This window comes from Ictalurus furcatus, chromosome 17, assembly GCF_023375685.1.
Source record: "Ictalurus furcatus strain D&B chromosome 17, Billie_1.0, whole genome shotgun sequence".
Taxonomy (NCBI): domain Eukaryota; kingdom Metazoa; phylum Chordata; class Actinopteri; order Siluriformes; family Ictaluridae; genus Ictalurus; species Ictalurus furcatus.
The window spans coordinates 10,127,125-10,149,983 of NC_071271.1; the positions used below are offsets into that span (position 1 = coordinate 10,127,125).

Consider the following 22,859-nt stretch of genomic DNA (forward strand, 5'->3'; position numbering starts at 1 on the left):
GAATTATGTACAGGTGGCATTACTAACACTTACAGTAGTTATTCAAGTGTTGTAAAAAAAAAACATGTAGCATATGCTAACTTGAGCACACCACATGCCATTGCTTTAACACTACACAGGAAGGTTCAGATGAAGTTTTACCAAAAAAAATCTTTTTCATGCTTTGGCAGTTGCAGGGGGAAAAAAAGCATATTCAACAATGAGCATTCTCCCAGAAATTGTGTAGAACTGCATTCTAATACTTTTGTCCATTTTAGGGAAGAAGACCAGGGTATTTTTCCTTCCTGGATCCCTTCTCTCCAGGGGTCTGGCTCTTCATGTTGCTGGCATATCTAGCAGTTAGCTGTGTGCTCTTTCTGGTAGCCAGGTAAATACACAGCTCCACACTGAGATGTGTAAAGGACCTGATATTTTTGGAAAAATTAAGGAAATAATGAAAGAATGTGTGCAGTGTATTGTATATATGTAGTGTACATTGCATTTGATGCATTATTGACCTGATATGAGGTTTTCATAAGGTTGTATATTAGAAGAAATTGTGTGATATGTGGTCATTCTTTCTTGGCTACATGTTTTATCAGCCAACACTAGAATAGTGGGAGGATTTTATTGTATTTTGTCCAGTTTTATTTTGACTTAAATTCTGGATCTATACTTTATTCCTGCTATACTCCAGAGAACTGACTATATATACACTGTGTATATATATTTGTCACCTAATACAAATGACATATTTTGATGTTTTCACTGTAATGCAAATAGCAGCACTGTAGCACTCGTGTCAGTTGGAGAGACTCAGTGGTATGCTCCTCTCAGCAGCACATTGTCAGAAGGTCATTATTTCACCATCAATCTTAGGAAAGCATGTGTACTTCACACTCCTCCGCTGGGACTTAAAAAACAGGTTGCAAAGCTACCAGGGACAATAATGACTTCATGCTTTGTCTGTTAAAGTTCCTGTTTCTTTTCCTGTTCCTGACTTTTTTTCTCTCCCCTCTGTGTCGCTTTCTCCTGGAGTTCAGGTTGACCCCCTACGAATGGTACAATCCACACCCCTGTCTGAAGGGACGCTGTAGTCTCCTCATTAATCAGTACTCTCTGGGGAACAGTTTCTGGTTCCCAGTAGGGGGGTTCATGCAACAAGGTTCCACCATTGCTCCACGAGCTCTCTCTACACGTTGTGTCAGTGGAGTATGGTAAGGACACATCCCCACACACACACACACACACACACACACACACTTTCTATCTCTCTCTCCTAACCCTAGTGACCACTCATGTTAGATGAAAGCAATACATCCATTCCTTTACTCCGCTGGTCTGTTTTCCTACCATGTTTTTGTGCAATAATTTCCACAGACCTTTCAGACTTCTGCACATTATGGTCATTGGAGAATAAAAGGAAGCTAGGGGTATTTTTTGAGCATAGGGTATATTTAGGCTTATAATACAGGGGTATTTTGGGGCAGTTCCTTTGATGTCAGTTAAGTAGCTCTGCTCCAGTTTTTTCTCTTGTATCTACTTTTCTGTCATTTGATGTACAGGTGGGCCTTCACCCTTATCATCATCTCTTCCTACACGGCTAACCTGGCTGCCTTCCTCACTGTCCAGAGGATGGACGTTCCCATCGAGTCTGTGGATGATCTGGCAGATCAGACAGCCATAGAGTACGGCACCATGCACGGTGGCTCCACCATGACCTTCTTCCAGGTAATTTATCCTCCAAGGACGAGAGACAGTAAAGCATGCCAGAATCGATGCCGTGTCAGCAGCCTTGTCAGAAATGTCAGTGCTGTTCATACCTGCTTGGGCTTCTGTCTGCTTACTGGCTTAGTGTCAACACAACTCAACATCTTTCTCCCTAGAGAAGACATGCTCATCATCTTAATGTGATGCTTTCTGAGCCAGTGTCGCTTTTTCCTGCGCCTTTTCTTCTTTATCACACACATTCCAGACTGTCAGTCTGCTTGCAGGTCCTTGATTATTTTCATCCATCATACTGCTTAAGCATATAAGCTACACTGAATATACAAGCTTGTAGCTCTCTAAAGTGGCGGACTGCAAACGCATCAGAAATTGATCTTTCTCGTTTTCTGTTCAGAACTCGCGTTACCAGACGTACCAGCGCATGTGGAACTTCATGCACTCCAAGCAGCCCAGTGTATTTGTGAAGAGCACAGAGGAGGGTATCGCCCGTGTACTGAACTCCAATTATGCGTACCTACTAGAGAGCACCATGAATGAGTACTATAGGCAACGCAACTGCAATCTCACACAGATTGGAGGTCTGCTGGACACCAAGGGCTATGGCATTGGAATGTCTCTGGGTGAGGAACACAGGGATAATGAAGTTCTGCTTTATATTTACAGTCAGCTCCAGAATTATTGGCACCCATTATGAAAATTAAATGACATATGCAGTAAGTGACATTTTGCAACAAAAAAATAAAAATACTGAATCCTAAATTGTTTTTCAGCAAAACAAAATTTCCAAATTATTGACACCCCCTCAATTGATATTTGGTGGAGGGACACTTAAACCACTTAAACCACTTAGTGCAATGTAAACTAGATTGAAGAACCATTTAGAGGGATCTTGGAACACTCCTCCATGCTATCCTCTTAAGACCACAGGTTTTCACTAGAGCTCAAATCTGGATACTGAGATGGTCATTGCAAAACATTGATTTTGTGTTTCTTAAACCATTCAATTTAGAAGTATGTTTGGCTCATCGTCAAATCTTTGGATTTGGGTGTATGTTCAGCCTTAGAAAACGTAACCCACTGGTAGAGACAACCAGGATTTTGTGGTAAGAAATCTTTGGTAGAAAATGTTCAGTCTTCACAAATGCCCTTAGAACACTAGCTGCAAAGCAACCACAATGCATCAGCGTGTATTTTTATATATACTCTACACATATTCAGGTCAATAAACATCTGTCTATGTTGTGTTCTTTGGTGTCTTGCTGGATGATAAAGGGGGTGTGTGTGGAACCTCAAATCAGGTCAAAGGATATCAACAATTGAGGTTGTTGATACTGAAGCTTTTAAGAATCCCAGTTTAAATCACAATATAGTTTGCATTTATTTAAAATATTCCTGAGGGTTGTCAAAATGTTTTGCACACTTTTGAGGTCTTTGAAAAAGTTCATGTGAAAATGGTGTTAGAGGAATGGTAAGTAGTTTCTCCACTAGTAGTGGAGAATAATAACAAACATTGTTTATTTTATGCAACCATTTTCTTGAAGGATGCCAATAATTCTGGAGTTGGCCCAATTTAATATTGTTTAAAGGCAATATTGTAGTGGAAAAATAACTGGTTGTCTCCAAATGGAGTCAGTCTGAGCTGTTTGAGGTGTGTTGAATGATGAATACACATGTGTGTTTGTAAAGGCTCTGTGTACCGGGATGAGTTTGACCTGGCCATCCTCAGACTGCAGGAAGAGAACCGGTTGGAGATCCTAAAAAGGAAATGGTGGGAAGGTGGAAAGTGTCCAAAGGAGGAGGACCATAGAGCCAAAGGTGAAGTGCTGATTGCTAATCTATTGTCACTATGTGTCTTAGGCTTTGCATGAATAAATCTTATTTGTATTTGTGTGTGTTTCTTGGCTAGGACTTGGCATGGAGAATATCGGTGGGATCTTTGTAGTCCTGGTCTGTGGCCTGTTAATTGCTATCTTCATGGCGGTACTGGAGTTTGTATGGATGCTGCGTCATACTCCAGGAACAGAGGTGAGAGAGGGCTATTTTACCTGCCTCTGCTTTGTGTCCTTCTCCCCGGCCACGCGCCTCACTTCCTGAGCCCCTTCCCCTGTCCCAAACCCTGTCAAGCCCTCCACCTTACAGCACACACACCACAGAGTCTACCTCACACTGGTGCTTTCTCTCCACTGGCTGTACCAACTCGACAGGTGCTCCCAAGCGGTGATCTCTCTAGCTTCTATTTCTGGCATGAATACATATAAGTGTATAATTCTGCTCTTTTTTATTTCACAAGTAACATGTATTTTAACGAACACACTGATTGTTTTAACAAACAACACGTTTTTGATAAATACAATGTCAGATTGTGTTTGTAGAACCCCAAGTTGTGATTTGTTTGTGGTGAGTGTATACTCTTAAAAGAGTTTGAATAAATGTTTTTTAGGTAATTTGTTTTAAGAAAAAAAAAAAAGGCTTTCAAAAAGGTGTGAGAATATTATGCAAATGGTGTTGTTTCCTTGAGCTTGAGCAAATGTGTCAGAGGAGCATAAAATGCCGAGCTCCCAACAGTCCCACATCATGGAACCATCTGTCTGCTGTGTCTGAATGAAGTGAGTTGTGTGGGAGTTGATTAACTTTTGTTAAGCATTCAGCTTTGTTTTAGTCTTTTCTAGTCTGCTTATGTCATTCAAACTTGAAAGCCTCTCCCACAAGTTTCTCCATCATGGCAATAACTAAGAGACAGAAGTTGTGGGCTTTCAGTTCATTTATATTGTTAAAAATAGCTGTAACAAGCAACCAGCAGTATAATTTATGTGTAAAAGAATCAATGCAAGGGTGATTCCTCAAGTGAAGTGCCATTTAGCCCTTGTAATTCTTTAAAATTAAGCTTTGGTTAAAAAAAAAAAATTCAACATAGAAACATGCAATTCATCCCAGTCCATACAGTAAATTTCTAAACTATTAGTGCACACAGCAGATGTATTTATAAGTATATGCATTTATAAGCATAAACAAAGATATGTTTAACTAAATTGATAGGCAAACACAATAGACAGAAAGGTTATATTAAAATAAAGTTCTAGATATAAATGGTGCAAAAATGTTCTTGTGCAAATTGCACATGGTGTCATTATAAGAGAGGTTTCCATTGGCTAGGAAGATTTCATGCAACAAGCTGCAATCATGGTAAAGGTGAAGGAGTTTCTTAAAGTTATCAGAGACAATATTATTAAGTGGAAAAAAGCTATAGAGCCATAGTAAAGACCTTGAACATCCCTCTCAATACAATTGTTTTGATAATATGCAGGCAGAAACTTCATGGAATCACAACTAATTGTCCCAGATTTCACGACACATTCTCAGACTAATGATAAGGAAGGTAAGAGAGAAGCTGCAGCCACTCAAAAGAGTTGCAGGACAACCTGAAAGCAGCAGAAAACTGAAAACAGTTACACAGAGAATAATAAGCAATGAACTGCACCACAATTATCTCATCCCATGCAAAACACCTCTGCCTAACACAATGATCCAGTAATATGGTTTTACTTTTACATATACAAATTTAATGAATTTTGATAGTAAACATTTCCAAGTGCTTAGATGTGAAATTACAATCAAATATTTGTAGGTATTTAGTCTCCCACATACACTAGACAGGACGAGACCATGACTATGACCTTCTATTTAAAAAAAATATATATAAAAAAATAATGATGATAATAAATAAATAAAAGCAAATACAACAAACTAAAATATTCTACATAATCTATTTTTAAAAAAACAATTTTTAATTATGATGATAATAAATAAATAAAAGCAAATACAGCAAACTAAAATATTCTACATATCCTACACACATATTTGGAAACTTTATTGTACATATTTTAGTTAAAAAAAAAAAGGCTCACAGACGTTTAATCCATAGTTGCTCAGTTTGTGAGCTAGCCTACTGTAGTTTGTTGCTTGTTCTTTTTGTTAAATATGGGAAATAAACCCTGAGAACTATCATTCGTGACTGCGGGTTTCTTGTTTATTGATATATTTTCAGTGTATTGTCATTTTGATAATGATTGTGAAACATTGTTAAAACATCATGCTCATGAAATTGCTGATAAATCACTGACTGACAGCAGGCAGTGAACTCCTGATAAGTCACTTCAGTTTAGAGCAGTGGTTCTCAAACTTTTAAGCCAGCGACCCCTAAACTAACATTGACAAGAACTCGCGACCCCCACTACCACAGCATACACAAAGAATAAACCAAAAAAAGGTTGTTTTAAGTCTTTCGCAACATTTAACTATGTTGAATCCACTTCCACTTTATTTACTGTATATAAAATTAATTTAGAGACTTACCTTTCAGTGGGATGGGTGCACTTGTTTTTCAGAGCACATAAGCTTAATCTGTGGCCTGATGTTGGACAGGGCTACTCGCAGATCATACTCAACATCAAGACGTGATAGGTATTTATTTTCCAAACTTCAGGCAGTGTGGAACTGGAAATTAATGTTTTTAATGTTCGATCACAGGACAGCGTCAGCAAAGCATCTTCCAGATTTGTGGGGAGATTAGTTTCATTAATCATCAGTTAGTTCCTAGTTTCAGTGAATGTGTGCTGTATCCAGTCATACAGTTCTGCTTGCATTTCTTTTGGAAAATACTTATGGAATTGTTCCAAAAGGCCGTGGAGATGACCAGTGATGTGTATTTTGAGGTTGCCGAGACTCTGTCCACTCTTCTCCAGATGTCCATCCAGCTCAGGAAACATCTCCATAATACCTTTTCCCATTCATTGTCAGGATGTTTGTGTTTGGACCTTGTATTGACAGATTAAGCTTGCTAAGCCTTTCAAATATACATGCCAAATAAGCAAGTTCTGACAACCAATCTGGATCTGTCAGGTGGTGCACGAATGCAGATTTAGATTCTTTCAACAATCAGTGCACTTCCTCATGCAGTTCGTAAATCCAGCTGAGTGCCTTCCCTCAAGATAACCACCGGACTTCGGTATGAAACAGCAGCGCTTCGTGCTGCGAGCCCATCTCATTGAAAAGGGTGGCTAGCAGTCTACTATTTACTGGATGTGATTTTATGTGATTTACAATTTTGATTGCACCTTTAAGAACACTATTAAGCTCAATGTCAAGTGCTCTGCTAGCATGAGACTCACAGTAAATGATGCAGCGTGTAAACTTAACATGAGGAGCCACTTCTAAAAAGGCCACTTCTTTGCCTTGAGTCCCTTGTTTTTACCTACCATTGCACCTGCACTATCGGTACATACACCAGCACAGTTATCTCATGAAAGCTGCATCTCTTGCAGTTTGGTGTCCAACTTGGTGAAAATGTCACTGCGTGTACAAGTCCCCTCCAGCACTGAGCAGAAGAGCACTTCCTCATGCAGTTTCCTGTCAAATGTTTATCTGATGAATGCTGTCAACTGAGAAGAATTAGACACATCAGTAGATTCTTCGACCTGTAACACATATTTCTTTCCATTTAATCTATCAATCAATTGACTCTTAATGTGTTTTGCAATATCATGAACACGGCAAGCTATCGTGTCCTTCGACAATGGGACTTGCCATTTTCTCACCATGCATAGTCCGACACATAGCCACAGCGACAGGCTTTATCAAGGTTTCCCAGATCATGTATGGCTTTTTGGACTGTGCTATCAAGTATGCCACCTCATAAGGTGCCTTCAGAGCTTTAGCAGTAATTTGGGTTTGTTGTGCGAGTGTGCATGTTTGAATCTGTAATTCCTTCTGTTTTCTGCGAAAAAAGTCTAAAGGTTTTTCAACACAAGTAGGGTGCCTTGTCTCCAAATGTCTCTGCATTTTTCCAAGCTTCATACTTTCATGGGCAAGTACTTCTGAACTGATTACACACACTGAGGATAGTCCACGTTGTTGACAGTAGAGCAAGTGAATCCATACTTTATGAATTCTTCTTGATATTTCCAACGTTTCCTACACTGGTCAGACGGGGTCTTGCTCTTGTGTTTAGTAGAGGTACACGGTTCAGGCGACTCAGGCAGACTGTCCACAATTTCCTCAACATTTTTAGACTTGCGAATTACAAATTTATCTATTTTTGCAGTTGCGGTTTCCACATGCAGTTGCGAGCTGTAGTGATAACTAGTGAGCAGTCGCCGCACGGTGATGTCCTATCTTAGAGTCACAAAATATTATTTAACTTTTTTTTTTTTTTTACTCTAATCATTTCTGTCTTTAGAAATCAAATAATATTTATTTGTAATCAGAAAATACTGAAACTTTATTTTTCAAACCATCTCGCGACCCCTTGTAATCATTGTAATCAGACCCCCAGTTTGAGAACCACTGGTTTAGAGACTTAGTGAGAATGCGGTAACACATTTTATACATTTTATACACAGCTCATACATAAATACAGGGGCATGACTGTAATATTATACCTTCATAATGTGAAGAATGGAAAGTCAAAAACAAGGTATGTGTTTTATCTGTTTGTTAACTTTTGAATTTTTAGCTCAATAACTTGATGAATGAAGAGTAATGCTGGTGATATCAACGTCCAGTTTTCATACAGATTTCAAAGCTATATTTCAATTACTGAAAGTGCTCTCCTGTGAATGTATTCTGTTAAACACTCTTTGTAATCCCTTGAGATAAAGGGAAAAGTTGGAGATGGATTTATGAACAATATATATTGGAATCACAATGATAAATGTGTGCAACTGTGTTGTTGAGCTGCCTGTTAAAGGGTTTAAACAAATGCAATTGCTTTTAAGCCAGAAAAAAAAGGGAATTAAAAAAGGTAGACTGAGGATAGAAATAACATTTATTCTTTGCTGTCAAATATAATACAATGAAATATTTAAATAAGCATCTAATATTAGTCTATTATATTGGTTTTATTTACATTGTACATTACAAGTTATCTGAATTATGCACATATGTTTAAAATATCATTATATCATACGTTACATTTAAGTTTAAAAAGTTTGTATTTGCACTTTTCCTAAATAATTGTAAATATAATATCAGTAGGACATCCTGATCATGAACAAATTGTGATTAAAAATGTAATCATCTTTTCTGTTGACCTTACAGTATGTCTCTCGAATAATATACAGTGAGGGAAAAAAGTATTTGATCCCCTGCTGATTTTGTACGTTTGCCCACTGACAAAGAAATGATCAGTCTATAACTTTAATGGTAGATTTATTTGAACAGTGAGAGACAGAATAACAACAAAAAAATCCAGAAAAACGCACATCAAAAATGTTATAAATTGATTTGCATTTTAATGAGGGAAATAAGTATTTGACCCCTCTGCAAAACATGACTTAGTACTTGGTTTAAAAACCCTTGTTGGCAATCACAGAGGTCAGACGTTTCTTGTAGTTGGCCACCAGGTTTGCACACATCTCAGGAGGGATTTTGTCCCACTCCTCTTTGCAGATCTTCTCCAAATCATTAAGGTTTCGAGGCTGACGTTTGGCAACTCGAACCTTCAGCTCTCTCCACAGATTTTCTATGGGATTAAGGTCTGGAGACTGGCTAGGTCACTCCAGGACCTTAATGTGCTTCTTCTTGAGCCACTCCTTTGTTGCCTTGGCCATGTGTTTTGGGTCATTGTCATGCTGGAATATCCATCCACGACCCATTTTCAATGCCCTGTCTGAGGGAAGGAGGTTTTCACCCAAGATTTGACGGTACATGGCCCCATCCATTGTCCCTTTGATGCGGTGAAGTTGTCCTGTCCCCTTAGCAGAAAAAAAACCCCAAAGCATAATGTTTCCACCTCCATGTTTGACGGTGGGGATGGTGTTCCAGGGGTCATAGGCAGCATTCCTCCTCCTCCAAACACGGCGAGTGGAGTTGATGCCAAAGAGCTCAATTTTGGTCTCATCTGACCTCAACGCTTTCACCCAGTTGTCCTCAGAATCATTCAGATGTTCATTGGCAAACTTCAGACGGGCATGTATATGTGTTTTCTTGAGCAGCGGACCTTGCGCGCGCTGCAGGATTTCAGTCCTTCACGGCGTAGTGTGTTACCAATTGTTTTCTTGGTGACTATGGTCCCAGCTGCCTTGAGATCATTGACAAGATCCTCCCGTGTAGTTCTGGGCTGATTCCTCACTGTTCTCATGATCAATGCAAGTCCACGAGGTGAGATCTTGCATGGAGCCCCAGGCCGAGGGAGATTGACAGTTCTTTTGTGCTTCTTCCATTTGCGAATAATCGCACCAACTGTTGTCCCCTTCTCACCAAGCTGCTTGGCAATGGTCTTGTAGCCCATTCCAGACTTGTGTAGGTCTACAGTCTTGTCCCTGACATCCTTGGAGAGCTCTTTGGTCTTGGCCATGGTGGAGAGTTTGGAATATGACTGATTGATTGCTTCTGTGGACAGGTGTCTTTTATACAGGTAACAAACTGATATTAGGAGCACTCCCTTTAAGAGTGTGCTCCTAATCTCAGCTCGTTACCTGTATAAAAGACACCTGGGAGCCAGAAATCTTTCTGATTGAGAGGGGGTCAAATACTTTTTTCCCTCATTAAAATGCAAATTAATTTATAAAATTTTTGACATGCGTTTTTCTGGATTTTTTTGTTGTTATTCTGTCTCTCACTGTTCAAATACAACTACCATTAAAATTATAGACTGATCATTTCTTTGTCAGTGGGCAAACGTACAAAATCAGCAGGGGATCAAATACTTTTTTCCCTCACTGTAGTGACATATGAATGGACATGCAAAACTATTTTTTCAACATTCAATTAATATATTTAAATAAAATTTACACAAATTTTTATATAAACTAAGCAAATTGTTAATAAAATAATAATCAATATATAAAATCTATTACTGAAACTCACAGAACGTACTAAACAATAAATATTGTACAAGAGCAGAAAAGGTAAAATGCATGATTTTCTATGTGGGGGGCGGGGGCGGGGGAGGGGGAATTGGAGTATTTCATCATTATCAGCTCAAATATTGCCCATTAGGTAATTATGTAGCAACTGTGACAGGTCTAATGGCCACATCACATCTAAAACTAAATGTCAGTCCTTTCAGGCTTTTAGTGAAACAGTCTTCTGCTAACAGACTGATACACGGCCCAGAGGAAACCTAACGTGTATAAAAGTGTGTTTTTATGATGTATATTTTATAGTCTGGTCACTGTGCCCGGTGTATTGGCAAGGACGTGTTTATATGTTTGCTTATTCATACATTTAAAGTATGCCCATGAGCTGGCACACAATGTACTGTATATTTGACTTTTCAGTAGAGTTACAGGCTACAGTAAGTAGGGAAACAATTTACTTCATCCAAGAAATGTAACTGTTACAGATTTCATGCCCCAGTGTCTCAATAACCTCACATTATCATGATGTACCATTACCCCTGGAGTGTTAAACTAAACCATGTTGAATCAACTACACTCTACTTTGATATAAAAACCCTACCACTTCATTAAAAAAGTACTTTAACCAAATAAACCAGACACTCATGCCTTATGGTTTTCGAGCACTTTAATGATCATGTTAGAAGTATTTATCTGAACTCTCAGAGCCATATTCGGAGTTGACAACTTAAGTCTAAAGGTTATGTCAATATTTATACAAGGAAAGTTACCCATATTCAGAAATGGGTTACACACATGCCTAAATTGATTTACTTAAGTGTAGTCCATGTATCCGAGGTTCCTAGATTTGTCTTGAGTAGAAAGGCTTGAGACAGGGAATAGAAAACATGGACTAAAGAAGAAAATATTTTTCCCTCTTTGCTGCCAAATGTAATACAAAGCAGTCCCTGGATTTCACGATTTTGTAATCACAGAAATTAACGTAAAATCAAGCAAACTCTATAATATTGAGAGAAGCTTGACATTTTTCCAAATTACACCAGATTTTCTGCAGATTTGGGCCAAGACACATCATGTGACGTCATCACAATGCACATTCAGGCTAATTCAATTAACATGCATTGCACATGAGTACAGCTTGGAGGTCTCATATACCGACAAACATCACTGTGAAAGACCATGCAAAACAGTTTTGTGCAATTGCAATTTCGCCAAATCAAGTAGTTTTCTGCAAAAAAAAAAAAAAAAAACCACAAAAAACTTTATTTGCATCACAAATTTTGAAAAAAGCTACAGCACAAATCAAGTATTTTTGCCCACAACAATCACAAAAAAACTCTGTAAAATCCTGTATGAACTGACATAAAGCAAGAGACAATTTAAAATAAAAAAGACTAATTCAGTGATATATGAATGGGGAAACATTGAAATAAATCTAATAGGAGTCTAGTATAATGCTACATGAACAGTCCTAATTGTAATTATGCATTAAATTGTTACTAATTTGGTTTAATTTAACAATATAGAAACCATCTAAATAGATCCCACCATTCTATGTGCAAAAAACCCAAAAAAAACTTTTTGTTGACATTACTATAATAATGTGTCATATTTATATACTATATAATATTGGTCTCAAATGGCATTCCATAGTTTTTTGAGTGTTTATACAGCCCAAATCATAAAGAGCCCTGTTGTGTTTAGATCAAACTCAGACAGTGGTCCTGGACTACTTCACTTCATTTTAAGCTGATATCAAACAAAATAATATACTATAATGATATCAAATAAAAATGCCAAAGATCAGGTTCACATGTACATGTGAGACACATCTCTGTTCTATGCAAACTCCAGAAGTTGTCCATCATTCTTTTGTAAATTCTGAATAAGGTTTAAGTGTATAATTATGTCTGAGGTCTGAATGCTAGTGTGCGTAATTGCTAGTGTGCGTAACTCAGTTCTGAACAATGAATATATAAAATAATATCCAGAATAAAGGCTTCCTATGCATAAAAAAGGATTTGCATTCAGCTTATTAGACTGTGATTCCAGCAATAAATCCATACAGTCACCTTCTATATCCAGTTACTAGTCTTTGACATCTTGCTGGAGGGATTTCTTTAGTCTTTATAAAATGCTGCCAACTCTGTGAGATTTGAAGGATTCCTCCTCGCATCCTTACACATCATCTCAGTAGGATTTAGGTTAGAGCTTTAGCTTGGCCATTCCAGAACACATTATCTTTTCTTACTAGACCGTTCTTTAACCTGTCAGCAGGTCCAGACTTATATTTATCACTCATAACTGTATACTGACCGGTGGCAAAGTAAAAGAAAAGCCAGTAGCTCTATTATGCTGTGGGGCAATTTGATAACATGGTTTTTGTCCAGTTTTCACTTTAGAGATAAGGGTCACGGAAATCAGTACGAAGTTCTTCTGACGAAGGCATTATAGGAAATTAATTGCTATAGCTATCTAATTGGTAGAATTGTTTAACGTTAATTGTTTATCACTGTGTCATTTACCTAATCCTGCTTTATTTTGATGTGCGTCGTTCAGCTAAGGGTTCACTTCTTTTTGCACCTTCACTATATAGTATGTTTTCCATGCATATTAGTGTGCCTCATTTGCAATATTCCTCAAAGCCTGAAAATATGTAGATTATACTTCAATTAGAAAGAGACAGATTTCGATTATTTCTGTAAAATTTATACTATATATTATGTTCACAAAATTTCAGGTATGACTGTGAGTGGTTGGCAGAGTGTAGTTGATATGATTTTCCCTCCATATTGTCTGCTTCATCTACTGTATTTATTTACATCCAGGGTTTACATTAATCAATTAATTGATTAATTAATTAATGTAATTTTGGTGTAATTGCGACAGATAATGCTGTATGACATGCTCGAATAAGGGAAAGCTTAATTAAGAAAGAACTTTACATGGATAAACATTTAAAGGATATTTTAAGAACATAAGTCTAATTAATAATGAGTGCCTACAAACTACAGCAAACATTAATTGGACTTATGAGCAGAAGTGCTATTTCCTTTTACTTTTCCTGATATTTTTTCTAGATTTTGTGTATGCCTTGAATGCTTTATCCTTTTCAGCAATTTTTCAGCAAAAAAAATAATAAATCCTCAACCCTAATGAACGCATGTACAGGATTTACTCAGGCCTTAGCTGCTCCACATTCACTTCCCTAGCAGGAAAATTAATATTTAACTCTGTTATAAAAACCAAGGAACTGATGGGGTTGATGTTCCAGTCACTCAGACCTCTGTTCCGCTCTGACACGAACCATCGTTGTGATTAATTGCATAACTCTTACAGAACACACACAAGTAATTCCTTTCTATAATCTATTATGACCTATCTAATCTGTTAAAGCTTTCAGCACACTTTCAGGCGACATAAATATGATTAACTATACAATTATGTCCACAGAACAAGTGTGAGAAGGATGCACATTCTGACCAGCTCGCTAAGGTAATTTGTTCATCCGAAGAAGCTAACATGCCAACATTAAGTACAACTCTGCAGAAAGAAAATACACTCTCACTGATATTTTCCCTGCAGAAAATAATGATTTTTTTTTGCACCTTACTGTTAAAACCCAAGTCAATTAGCCTCAGAGAACTTCCCGTATTTTCCTCCACACTATAAAACTTATTCTCTTATCTATTTGTCTTGGACTACAATTACCATGATGGCACCGAGTTTGATTAGAAAATGTAGATTGTTTATAGGAACTATCTACATGTGTGTTATGTAGCTAGTTACCCATAAGGGGGTAACACTTTACAATAACAGTACATCATATAATATCAATAACATCAATAATCATGCACTAATTCCTGAATTAATACTTACTTAAATATGAACTAATGATGAGTTAAGGCATGTATTAATCACAAACTTTAAGTACCTTAGTACATCTATGTTAAATAATGTATTTATTAACACGTAGGGGTAAACTAAATCAAACACGCTCTATAAGAACAAATATGAATTAAAAGTGCATAATTTCAAATGGCTTATATTCTTTTTCATATGCAGCTGTGTACACAAACATCGTTGGAATGTGCTGGATTACTTTCATAATTCACAAATTCTTTCTTACAGAGCATGTTTGACTTAGTTTACCCCTATGTGTTAATTAATATCTAAAACCCACCAATAAGAGGACAGCAAATGATGACGCAAAAGTCACAAGTCAGTTACAAATATGGTACTGACATTGGTGACACATAAATGAAACATAGACAGAAATATAAATCCTTATTATTTCAAGCCTAAAAGCTTCTGTTTATGCGACTCTGTTTTACTGTTAATGTAAAGTGTTACCGTCCCCATCTTTTCTGCAGATTTGAAAGTGCGGTTGTGTGTGTGTGTGTGTGTGTGTGTGGTGTAAAACCCAGTTTTATGCTTTCACTTTAAAAGATTACAGCGGTCTTTTAAGATTATCACTTGTCACACTGTATGAGATGATCCCAATAAAATCTTGGCAGAATTTTATAAGAGACTGTGCGTAAACGTGATCTCTGTGACAGATTCCATGATGAAGATCCTCTAATGATAGACCTGCGATTAGAGAAAATTTGTATATTTTGCCGATGTCATTAAACAGCGTGATCCATGGCTTGTGCAGAAAAACGAAACTTTTATGCTTGAAATTATAAGGATTTTTATTTCTGTCTGTGATTCGTTTATGTCACTACCGTATTTGTAGCTGACTTGTGAGTTTTGCGTCATCATTTGCTGGCGTCCTATCAGTGGATTTTAGATGAGCATCATAGCAGCGGTCACGGTCTTAGATTTTTATAAAAACATTTCTGACTCTGCCAGAAATGTAGTCGTAATAGCCCATCACATTATGAGCATGTCACATTATGTATTCTAAGATCCCCAATCTCAACCCACAACCAGGGAATTCTGTGATTTTATCAGCAAAATCAGGCTGAAAATCATACGGTGTAAACCCAGATTAACTGAACGGGCGAGATAGCAGAATCGTCACCATTAGCACACAGGAATAAATCTTTATGCTAATAACAGCTGAGATAGCAATGCTTCATAGAGTAATTTTGTGGAGGAGAGATCATTTAAAGTGGAAGACTTCTCTCCACCAGAATCACCCTTGTGCGATAACAATAATGAGCTGGATGAGCAAACAGTCAGCTAAGAGCCTTATCAATTTGAGATCCTCTGGCTGAGGGAGCACATGCAGCTCCTGGAGCTCCACGTGCACATGTAAAGAAAATTAGATTGTGATTGAAGGGAATTTTAAAGTCATTGAATAGCATGTCCTTAGCTTAGGTGGTTATATATTAATAAGTGAATCTTGGCTAATCTTTACTTATTAAATTGTTTATAATTATTACAGTGATAAGGGCAGAAAGATTAAATGTTAATCTAGTAATAGCATTCTGTATTTTGTAACATTGTTTTAATTTTAACACAAATATTAACAGACTAACACCAGTATGTATGGCTATAGTGCTAATTAACGTTACTTTAATGGCTTAATGAATTTATTATCTTGAGTTACTACTCATGAATTCTCAAATCTGACTGGTCAGAATGTGTTGATTCATTTTCAGTATCAATTCAAAACTCATATTTGTATTACTGTCCTTGTTCTAATAGGTTTGCGTTTCTACAATAGTAACTCATTCACAGGGAGTTGTATTGTGGATGATACCCATAATCTAAGGGTAATATTAAACTGTTTAAACAAACGTGCAACAAATAAAAATATACACTATATGTTGAAAAGTTTGTGGACACCTGACCATCGTACTCGTATGTGATTTTTGAACATCCCATTCTAGATGTAGTCCCCCTTTGCTGTTATAATGAACACCACTCTTCTGGGAAGGCTTTCCAGTAGAGTTTTCAGCATGGCTTTGGGGATTTGTGCTCATTAAACCACAAGAGCATTAGTGAGGTCAGGCACTGATGTTGGGCAAGGAGGCCTGGGGTGCAGTCGGTGTTGCAGTTCATTCCAAAGGTGTTCAATGGGGTTGAGGTCAGGCACTCAATTTCTCCCAGCTTGACAAACCATGTCTATATGGACCTCACTTTGTGCACAATGGTAATGTCATGATGGAAAATGTTTGTGCCCCTTAGTTCCACTGAAGGGAAATTGTAATGCTACAGCTTACAAAGACATCTTATACAATTGTCTTCTTAGATTTAGATTTACATTGATTCATTTAGCAGACACTTTTATCCAAAGCGACTTACAAATGAGAAAATACAAGCAAAGTGATATATCAAGCAGAGAACAATACAAGTAGTGCTACCATACAAGATCTTTAAATTGAGTTCCAGAAGAAGCAAATTGCACAGAGTAGAGGTGTAAGTGCCAGAGTAGTTTTTTTTTTTATTTTATTTTATTTATTTTTTTAGGGGTTGGTTAGGTGTTCACGGAAGAGGTGGGTCTTTAGCTGTTTCTTGAAGATGGTGAGAGATTCTGCGGTCTGGATTGAGGTTGGAAGTTCATTCCACCACTGAGGAACAGTTAGTTTGAATGTTCTTGAAATGGACCTTGAGCCATGCTGAGTAGGTACAACTAAGCGTCGGTCGTTGATTGATTGCAGATTGCGTGAGGGAACGTAAGCCTTCAGGAGAGAGTTGAGGTAGGGGGGTGCTGTTCCAGACAAGGTCTTGTAGGTGAGCATCAAGGCCTTGAATTTGATGTGGGCGGCTACAGGAAGCCAGTGGAGGGAGATGAAGAGTGGTGTGACATGGGTTCTCTTGGGCTGGTTGAAGACGAGGCGTGCTGCTGCATTCTGAATCATTTGAAGAGGTTTGATGGAGCTGGCTCCATCTTCCAACTTTGTGGCAACAATTTGGAGAAGAACCACATATGGGTGATAAGGTCAAGTGTCCATATACTTTGGGTACCGTGTATAATCATTATATATGATTATGGTGAAATTCTCTGTAAGGACATGTTTAATTAACATTTATGAAAGGATTGATAGGTGTCAGCATCTTGTATGATAACAGGAGGTAACCTGTCGCATGGACATTCCAACATTAAACTTAACCTTAAATGGTCTGTCCTTTATTAATACATGTTTTAGTATAAGAGGAATAAAACACTTTGGGATGTGCTGCTTTAGGTAAGGTTAGGTTCAACTTTATTGTCATTGTCAGAGTAGGAGTACAGAGACAATGAAATGCAGTTAGCATCTGACCAGTAGTGCAAATAGAAAATAAGTTGAATTAGGTTATAGTGCAATAAGTTAAGATAACAGTATACAGGTAAAGGTAAACAGTATGATGCATACCAGTAATGCAAATGGCAACTAAGTTAAATTAAATATATTAGAATTTTGGTGCAGTAAGTTGAGATAAACAGTGTACAGGTAAAGGCAAACAGCATGATGCATGCAATACGATACAGTAGATACATACAGTGGATTACAATGAATGCAGATGTGCAAATACAGTAGCAATAATCTACAAATAACATCCTGTTTTAAATAATTGTAGTAATGACATAATTTCATTAAAGTGCGAGTACTTGCAAATAATTGCAGATAATACCAGTAACATACAATGCAGTATAGTATGTGTCTAATGCGAATGTTTATGCTTAGAAGCTGAGTTCAGCAATAGTATAGCTGAAGAGAAAAAGCTGTTTGTGAGGTCATGAGGAAAATAATCCACTTCTGAGTAGTCACAGAAACTCTGCTTCATGTCAGGCCACATCCCACCACCTATAAGCATGCTTGCTGTGTTTTATTCCTTGCTTAGTATTAATAATGCTACACATTCAACCTCACAGCTTTCACACTGCTCTCTTACCCCACAGATGTGCTTGCAGTTGTTGTAGACACTAGTCACCAAGGGAAAACGCCTGTTGCATTGAGCTTAGCCAGAGCTTTCATATGTGGGCAGTACATTGTTTGACTAATTCGCATAATACATATCTCTGTATTTGGGTGCCATGTAATTACTCTTTAATTGATACGTTACGAATATACAGTATATCTGCATTTAAATCATGTGCCAACAATATACACAATTCCCAAATCCTATAATAACAAAAAGTTATGTCAAGTCAAGATTAGCAGTTCACAATTGGAAAATCATATATTACTATGAATACTACATATAAGATTTGGACCTGCCTTTTTGTTTAATCAAGTACAAATTGGAGGGTATCTTCTAACTTCTTATAGTAAATGTGCCATTCAATTGTTATGGATTTACCGTTTATCATCCCTAATTTATAAGAGTTACATTATAAGCTACATGAGTTTGAATTTCATTCTAGTCATTGTTCCAGTAATCTAAGGATAATGGTGAAGAAACGTCTCCATACATCTGAAATAATTCTTCTGTTCAAAGGTGAAGCTTTGCAGATGACTCTTTAATATCTGCATAGACACACATTCAGATCACAAAATATAGATATCTTTATATTGTATGTTTACAGTTTAAAGCACACCTATTATGGTTTTGAAACGTGCTTAATTTTATTTTAAATGTCTCGTACCATAGATTTACATGCATCCAAGGTCAAAAAGCACTTTAATGTGCTCATAATTTAAACTGCAGCATTACCTTTTTCCCCCAGTGTCACAAAGGACTCGTTAAATGATCCGTTCTAAAGGATTCATTCCAAAATTTCAGAGAGCATACTCTGCTCTGATTGGTCAGATGTCCCAATCTGTTATGATTGGTCTACCGCTGTCAGCACTTTTCAAAAAGGATACGCCCACTACCATAACAAGTTTCAGCTCTGTCTGTTAGCGAGCAACAGATGAAGACCAGAGGCGGAGCTTATTGTTACAAACCTATGTAGGTTAGTACAGGAAGTAAGTCTGGAATTAATAACGACTCGTTTCAGCTGTTCAGAATCGGTTCCTTCTTTTGGGAGTCAATAACTCTGTTGGTCGTGCGATTTGGTTTTTGAAACTTTGCAGACTTTTTACCTTCACAAACAGCTCTATAGCACACTACATGAAAGGTAATATTTGAAAAACCATAATAGGTGCACTTTAAATAATTTGTGTGTCACTTTAATTATTTTTATGTTTCTCCTAATAGCCACCCAGTCTCACAGAAAAAAAACAAACATTGACATGCAACTTATTTGCAGCACCTTCTATCCGTTGAATATCAACGCTCTGGGACAAGTATACGTCACATAGGACTTTCACGCAAATATTCTGTATGCGACATTCTGCACTAATGTAATTTAAGCCCACCACTATGCTACTTGAATAAGATTGATATATAATAAGTAATTTTATATTGATGGGGACACGGTATCTTAGTAGTTAGCATATTTTCGTCACAGCTCCAGGGTTGTGAGTTCACTCCATGCTTCAGGGGTTTCCTCCAGGTTTTCCAGTTTCCTTCCCCCAGTACAAAGACATGCATTGTAGTCTGATTGGCATCTCTAAATTGTCAGTATTGTGAATGGGTGTGTGAGTGTGTATGCGATTGTGCCCTGTGATGGGTTGGCACCGCATTTAGGATGTACCCCGCCTTGTGCCCCGAGTTCCCTGAGACAGGCTTTAGGCTCGCCGCAACCCTATGTAGGATAAGCGGTACAGAAAATGGATGGATAGGTGAATTTTTTATCGATATAAACTTACCAATCTCATGAAACTTCTCCTCTTCTCTGCAAACACAATCATGCTTGCAAATCACATGGTAACATGGTACAGTAATGCGGGGATTTTCAAAACTCAGAAATGATCTGTAATCTCAGTAGCTTAAAGAATTTACAGCTTAAAAAGTATCCACATTTTAAAAATAACTGTGTTCGAGAGGAGAATCATCATGAGCCCGGTGAGTCTAATCATACAGTGTGTTGTGAAAATCACAAATTTCATGCTTGAAGTGGGCTACACACAAAGGAAGTAAAAGCATTTATTACATATCAAAATTTATTACATATCAAAACAAATAGCATAGAGATAGAGGTTAGCTTGGTTAAAATACATACGTTGGTGCAGAACATGACATGCAAAGCATTCGAGTGAGAGTTTGATATGTCGCTATGCAGCGTGTGCTTGAATGTTACTATTCAGTGTATGCAAGGTGCTGCAAATATGTGAATGCTATTTTTTTTCTTTGAGAATGGGTTGTGTAATAACTTTGTCTTCTAATAACTCTGGCTGCAGTGTATCAGTGAGCCTCCCCTGCCTCTCTCTCTCTCTCTCTCTCTCTCTCTCTCTCTCTCTCCATGTGTATATGCTTCTCAGTTGTCAGTGTGTGAGGAGATGCTGCGGGAGTTGCAAGGCATCGTGCTGTGTCAGGACAGCCTGCAGCTGCGACGGAGACGTAGCGGTGGCACCAGTGCTCTGCGCCCGCATCCTCTACCCACAGAGGACAGACGTGCTCGGCCCACAGGGACCAGCCTCAGCAATGGCAGGTTGTGCACAGGCACGGGACTGTCAGAGCCACTCTCCCACAAACTGGCACAGGAGGCGGCCATTGTGGCACGTGGTTGCAGCCACATCCGCATCTGCCCCGAGTGCAGACGCTTCCAGGGGCTGCGGGTGCACCCACCAGGGACCCCACGGGCATCACCCACCCACAGTGATGATAGCTTCGAGTGGGACAAGACCACCAACAGCAGTGAACCTGAATAACAAACACTGGCTTTTCACTAAACTGAGTCTGTAAAAGAGTAGGGATTGAGGAACAGATAAACTCGATTTGAAGATATGTTTATATTTCCGAAAGCTGGAATGGGGTCTAATCTCTGTATACACTGCCCTCTCCATCATCTGCCCTGAATAGCATTTTGCAGCAAACAGAAGGGGGGCTTTGTACTATGCAGCATTTTTTTTTTTTTTTGTCTTACTGTGCTGTTGATTTTACTTTAAATTATTCCTTTTTGGTTGTGAGATCACAGTTGTACTATTACTAGATGATTGCAATTGCTATTTTCTTGTTCTCACAATGATCATGATTACACCTTTTATTTTCCTCAACCAGCGGAGAGGCATTCTTTACTGATGACAGCCACAGGGAACTAGTTGTGAAGACTTTACACTTCATCGCAGTTTGGAAGCATTTTTTTAAGTGCTGAATAAACCTGGTATTGATTTTTTTTTTTGTCCCGCTACATGGTCTTGAGGATATGACTGCGAAGAGAACTGAACACACAACCATGATGATATCTTTTTAACTATAGTGATATTCTATTTAAAAAAAAAAGATAGAGCTTTGATATGGACGTGTGAAGGTTTTGTTGAGAGTTCCAGAGAGAAATTTTCTGTTATTTTGTTCCATTTCTGTTATTTTGTGCGGCAATTTTAAAACCCTTATCAGCAATGTTTGTAAAGGCTTTAGGTTGTATTGGAAGAGGTTTTGGTCGTGTTGATCGTTTCTGGTTGTTCAAGCATGAGACTGTAGAATTATATGATTCTGTCTGACGTAAGACTGGTTCTGGGAATATTTGCCTTACAAGTGTAGTTTAAGGGTTTAAAAGTGTTCAGTAAAAATCATTCCCATGTTCATATTTCTCTGGTCTAAAACTGAGAACAGTGAGTTCTCATCATGTCCACAGCACAGTTTCAACCTAAACTCCTAATTCACACAAGCGAAAGTTCCATTATGAGTCCACACAGATTTGCTATACACTCTTAAAAATAAAGGTTCAATTAGAACCTAAAAGGGTTTTTCAAGCTGATGTCATAGGAGAACTCTTTTAAATTGCACAAAGAACCTTTCACTCACAAGTTCTGTAGAGAACCATCTATTTACTGGTGCTACAAAGAACCCAGAAATTATTCTTCACAGCAGTGCCACAAGGAACAATGTTATCATAAGTTCTCATAAGGTTATCATTAAAAAAAAAAAAAACTTACTTAGTGCTTTACGGAACCAAAGTAGGTTCTTAAGAGTGATGCCAGGAGAACCTTTTCCAGTCCCACAAAGAACCTTATAAGGTTCACTTTAACCTGCTCTGAAGAACTTACAATGAACAGAAAAAAAACTTATTTTATCTCTAAAGAGCCATATAGCTCAACTCAAGAACCTTATACAATGAAAAATGGTTCTCAAAAAGAAGAATGTTCTTTGTAGAACCTATGATGCTGTAAAGAACCATTAAAGAACCTATATTTTTAAGAGTGTAGGTAACACACCTGGGGAAATGACCTATGACATGTACGTTATCGTCAAGCTTGAGAGTGTACAGTGTATATGGTTTCAATGGAACTATTTTTTTAGTAGCACAAAACAGGAACAAGGTGTCATGAGAAGAGGCAATGCTCTGAGGATGTGGAACGTTCTTGTGGGAAGTTT

General features: G+C 37.8%; 1 protein-coding gene across 1 annotated transcript in view; it reads left to right on the forward strand.

Moving 5' to 3' along the window:
* Positions 1-22,157, forward strand: part of LOC128621715 (glutamate receptor ionotropic, kainate 4-like) — a 40,621-nt gene extending 18,464 nt beyond the window's left edge. Inside the window, exons 4-11 of the mRNA XM_053647670.1 lie at positions 258-367; positions 1,023-1,196; positions 1,545-1,710; positions 2,102-2,327; positions 3,394-3,522; positions 3,614-3,732; positions 14,019-14,060; positions 20,807-22,157. Of these exons, the coding sequence (XP_053503645.1) occupies positions 258-367; positions 1,023-1,196; positions 1,545-1,710; positions 2,102-2,327; positions 3,394-3,522; positions 3,614-3,732; positions 14,019-14,060; positions 20,807-21,196 (1,356 nt within the window). The 3' untranslated portion in view covers positions 21,197-22,157. The remainder of the gene's footprint in view (positions 1-257; positions 368-1,022; positions 1,197-1,544; positions 1,711-2,101; positions 2,328-3,393; positions 3,523-3,613; positions 3,733-14,018; positions 14,061-20,806) is intronic.
* The last annotated feature ends 702 nt before the right edge of the window (positions 22,158-22,859 follow it).